We start from the raw sequence: 4,839 nt of genomic DNA, 5'->3' as shown, positions 1-4,839 counted from the left end.
TATATATATATAGTTGTTTGTGGAGCACCATAAGGTTCAGTTCTTGGTCCTGTTTTATTCAATCTTTAAACTGTATGTTGCATATCATTCAGAAACTGAATGTAAACTACCAGAATTATGCAGATGATTTACTGTTGTAGATTTTGCTGTTTTCTGATGATACAAAGCCTCTGAGTTTCTTCACAAATAATATTGTTTAGATGATACAACCCCATAGGGGTCAGTCAAAATTATAAACATTTTTTCAAGTGTAAAAAACCATACGCTTGGGGGTGGGGGGGTTCGCTGGTGTACACTTTTTAAAAATGTTGATATTTTTTGCATCAAGTTGCTGTTCTTGTGGGACATCACGGGACAACATAGGAGGTGCAAACAGGGGGAGCTGAAGGCTGCCTGTGGCCTGCCACTCTGAGCTTTGTGCTAACTATGCAAAATGGCGGATGCAGGAAATGACAACAGCTGCGAAAAACTGCGTCAATGGTTGTTATCCAGGAGCGACGTTGTACACAGACGACCATCAAATGTATATATGCATTTTGTCAATGCATTTGTTTTCGTTAATAGTGGACTAAAGTGCGCAGACGCTATTATAAAAGGCCAAAATTATGGAGGAACCGAGATGCTGCTGAGATTGAACGGGTGTTTGACGAAGCTGTTCGGAAAATGGAGCGACTATCAGAGAAAAAAACCACCATTGCCGAACTGTTCGCCCGGGCAAAGGTAGGTTACGTTTACAAAAAGTTAACTTCCTATTTCAGTTTAACCTGAAATGAAACAATATTCAATAGCTTTTGTATATTTGGTGAATATAGAATAAAATATAGTGGCCAACGTTTTGTCACGTTATATTTCAGCCACGTTGCAGTTAAAGTTCATTCATCCAAGATTGCTGATTAATAAAAATAGTTCATGCMTGAAATCATCTGAAATCAGCAGAAAACACTACGTTGCCCTGTGTGTGATGAAACCTACCCCACACGGTATCAGTTGCTGAAACACCAAACCAAAGACAATCACAAACTCAAGAAAGGAAGACCTAGTAAACAATGAACTGTTTCAGCTGATGTTGATGAGACTGATATTTTGTGGCAATTTGTTCATGTATTGACTTTTTGGGTATTTTTTGCCACATAAGCAATGTTTGATGCATTGCACAAGGACTTAAACCAAACTTCATTGAAATCCTTCTGTTATACGAAGTGTTGTTCTTGATCAAAACACTCCCTGCTGTAAAAAGAGGATYTATTATTTTTTATGTTAACTGTTTCTGTGTTCTTTTCATTTTGGAACGTTGACAGTAATATTTTACTTTAAAATACGTTTTATGTTTCAGCTTTAATAAAATCGGGTTGGCAAAAATCAACATTTTATTTGTACATTTGGGGGGGGGGTGTGTGCTAAAAAAGAGTATGCCTTGTACACTTGCATTAATGTTGGAAATTGTGAATGGCCCCTTACAGATAATTAAAAACTAAMACAGAAATATTCATATTGGTGCAAAGACTCTGGGACAGAAAGCTGAGCTGTTTTCAGTTCTCTGACATTCAAAGGTGAAGCATCCTGTTGCATTAAATCAGAATTTGAAAAGTTAACTCAGGCCTTTATAAGGAGGTTGGATAATTAAAATGACCTTTTTTAAGCCTCCAAAAATCTGCTGGAAACACACTACAGCTGATTGAAAATGTTGTTGCTCCTATTCTGCCAGGTAGTAGGAAGTTTGAACATATTACATTCTATCTGTTAGGTCTATGCAGTGATTTCCTTTATAAAAAAAATAATGTTAAACCATTGCTACCTGTACATAAAGCAATAAATGCTCCTGGAACTGATATGTTACTCAGTTATCCACCAGTCAGCTTACAGAGATCTGCAGACTGTGTAACTTATACATTTTCCAAGTCAGGGAGCTGCCTTTTGTATTTCTGCTCCATGAAATGGAATACCCTACCTAAAGACCTGACAAATATGTTAAATACACTCACCGGCCACTTTATTAGGTACACCTGTCCAACTGCTCGTTAACACTTAATTTCTAATCAGCCAATCACATGGTGGCAACTCAGTGCATTTAGGCATGTAGACATGGTCAAGACAATCTCCTGCAGTTCAAACCGAGCATCAGTATGGGGAAGAAAGGTGATTTGAGTGCCTTTGAACGTGGCATGGTTGTTGGTGCCAGAAGGGCTGGTCTGAGTATTTCAGAAACTGCTGATCTACTGGGATTTTCACGCACAACCATCTCTAGGGTTTACAGAGAATGGTCCGAAAAAGAAAAAACATCCAGTGAGCGGCAGTCCTGTGGGCAGAAATGCCTTGTTGATGCCAGAGGTCAGAGGAGAATGGGCAGACTGGTTCGAGCTGATAGAAAGGCAACAGTGACTCAAATAACCACCCGTTACAACCAAGGTAGGCAGAAGAGCATCTCTGAACGCACAGTACGTCGAACTTTGAGGCAGATGGGCTTCAGCAGCAGAAGACCACACCGGGTGCCACTCCTTTCAGCTAAGAACAGGAAACTGAGGCTACAATTTGCACAAGCTCATCGAAATTGGACAAGAGAAGATTGGAAAAACGTTGCCTGGTCTGATGAGTCTCGATTTCTGCTGCAACATTCGGATGGTAGGGTCAGAATTTGGCGTCAACAACATGAAAGCATGGATCCATCCTGCCTTGTATCAACGGTTCAGGCTGGTGGTGGTGGTGTCATGGTGTGGGGAATCTTTTCTTGGCACTCTTTGGGCCCYTTGGTACCAATTGAGCATCGTTGCAATGCCACAGCCTACCTGAGTATTGTTGCTGACCATGTCCATCCCTTTATGACCACAATGTACCCAACATCTGATGGCTACTTTCAGCAGGATAATGCGCCATGTCATAAAGCTGGAATCATCTCAGACTGGTTTCTTGAACATGACAATGAGTTCACTGTACTCAAATGGCCTCCACAGTCACCAGATCTCAATCCAATAGAGCATCTATGGGATGTGGTGGAACGGGAGATTCGCATCATGGAAGTTGAGCCGACCAAATCTGCGGCAACTGTGTGATGCCATCATGTCAATATGGACCAAAATCTCTGAGGAATGCTTCCAGCRCCTTGTTGAATCTATGCCACSAAGAATTGAGGCAGTTCTGAAGGCAAAAGGGGGTCCAACCCGTTACTAGCGTGGTGTACCTAATAAAGTGGCCGGTGAGTGTATGTTCAACAGAGTTAAAATGCTCTTATTTCCAGAGGGACACTGTCTACAAAAAGTATTCACCACATTAGATGCTTTATACGTTTATTGTTGCCAATCTAATCAATCAGTTAATATCAACTGGCTTTTACAAAAACATTAAAAAACCTTATTCAAAGTTAAAGTGAAATCAATTTACTTTAGAATATTTACAATAATTTACTACTAATGTACTGTAATGATGAAGTTCTTATTGTGTTTTTATATTAGATCTTGAATGACTCATTATGTGTTTGCATTAATGTCTTTTTTTTATATTTTCMTTAATTTTTCTTTGTGCTGCTTTGAAAAGAGCTTTGTCAGTAGGTTTGATGGAGCTGTGGAGCAGTGAGGGAAACAGCTGCTGCTCATGTGTTCATGCTGATGATACTTGGTGTTCAACCTGTAGCAACTGAGACCCTCTCACCTTGGTGCTCGTCAGCTTGATGTTTGCCTAAACTGTCAGCATTAGGAAAGAACTTGAAGCAAACGTCACACTGGACTAAGATCTTGAGCTGCCGGGTTTGGCTGGCAAATACTTCAGGATGGTTAGTTCTGTTGTGATACCACAATCCAGACAGTTGCTGAAATGAGAGAGAAGATTTGTCATTAGCCTCTTCACGCCACAGCAGAATATCTGAAATAAATTATACAAACAAATTTCACACAAATACTACAACAGTTGATAAAATGCTGCCATAACTAACAGACTCAACCCTTTTTACCAATGCCATTTTCAAGAAAGTTGGTCTGTTTTCTTTTTAAAACAAAAAATGGAAAAAATACATTTCCAGTGTTCTGTTTCTAGCTGGAGCCTGGACGACAAAATAACATCAGTGGTCTAATGAGGGGACAATAATTTCATCTCTGGGTTTTTATTTCCACAATGTGGCTTTACTTTCAAACTGGGTTTCTCACAGCTGTAAAGTGTATAAATGACTGGTTTGTACTTTGAATTTGGACAAAAACATCTCTAAAGTAGCAGGTCAGGCACAGCATTCTAGGTTTGTCCTTTTCATTTCATTTAAACTGTAAACAGTGTCCTACAGACGTTTATCAAACAAAGAGTTTGTCTTTTGTTTTTTCTGAACTAACTAACCCAGGGTGGGCAGTCCTGGTCCTCAAGACCCGCTCTCCTGCATGTCTGTCATTGCAGCTGATATAAAGCAGTTAAAAACATCTACTAGATTGTTTGACTCATTTGAGACACTGCTGTCTGTACGGTGGTGGCTGGCAGAAACAAATGCAATGATACAACTCCTAAAGTCAGTGTCTTATCAGGCTCACTGGTGGACAGTGTTCAAAACTGTGAAAAAAAAATCAGCATTTTATTTTTTTTGGTTACAGAACATTTAAACCAAGTGATCAGCAAGCTGCGGTTACATTAAACATGGCCAACTTTTAAAAGTCACCATGGTTTGCAAACCTGCATTTTAGGCCATCATTAGTTTTATTAGTTGAAACTGAAGGATGTTGTTCAAAGTGTGGTGTATCATCATCTGTACAAAACTCATTAAAATCATTCTGTGGAGACTTATCAGTGCTTTAGACCAGTGGTTCCCAAACTTTTTATCTTCTGACCCACGAAATATCCATGGCAAAAACTTGTGACCCCAAATATTAC

The 4,839-nt window shown here is 39.5% G+C and overlaps 1 protein-coding gene across 2 annotated transcripts in view; it reads right to left on the bottom strand.

Moving 5' to 3' along the window:
• Nucleotides 1–4,839, bottom strand: part of zbtb40 (zinc finger and BTB domain containing 40) — a 39,531-nt gene that overhangs the window by 6,306 nt on the left and 28,386 nt on the right. For both annotated transcript variants that reach the window (XM_014030398.1, XM_014030397.1), the window contains one exon: nucleotides 3,643–3,799. In XM_014030398.1, the coding sequence (XP_013885852.1) occupies nucleotides 3,643–3,799 (157 nt within the window). The remainder of the gene's footprint in view (nucleotides 1–3,642; nucleotides 3,800–4,839) is intronic.

Source organism: Austrofundulus limnaeus, unplaced genomic scaffold (assembly GCF_001266775.1).
Source record: "Austrofundulus limnaeus strain Quisiro unplaced genomic scaffold, Austrofundulus_limnaeus-1.0 Scaffold1050, whole genome shotgun sequence".
NCBI lineage: Eukaryota > Metazoa > Chordata > Actinopteri > Cyprinodontiformes > Rivulidae > Austrofundulus > Austrofundulus limnaeus.
Note: the sequence above shows the minus strand (reverse complement) of the source record. Positions and strands in the feature narration are given on the sequence as shown.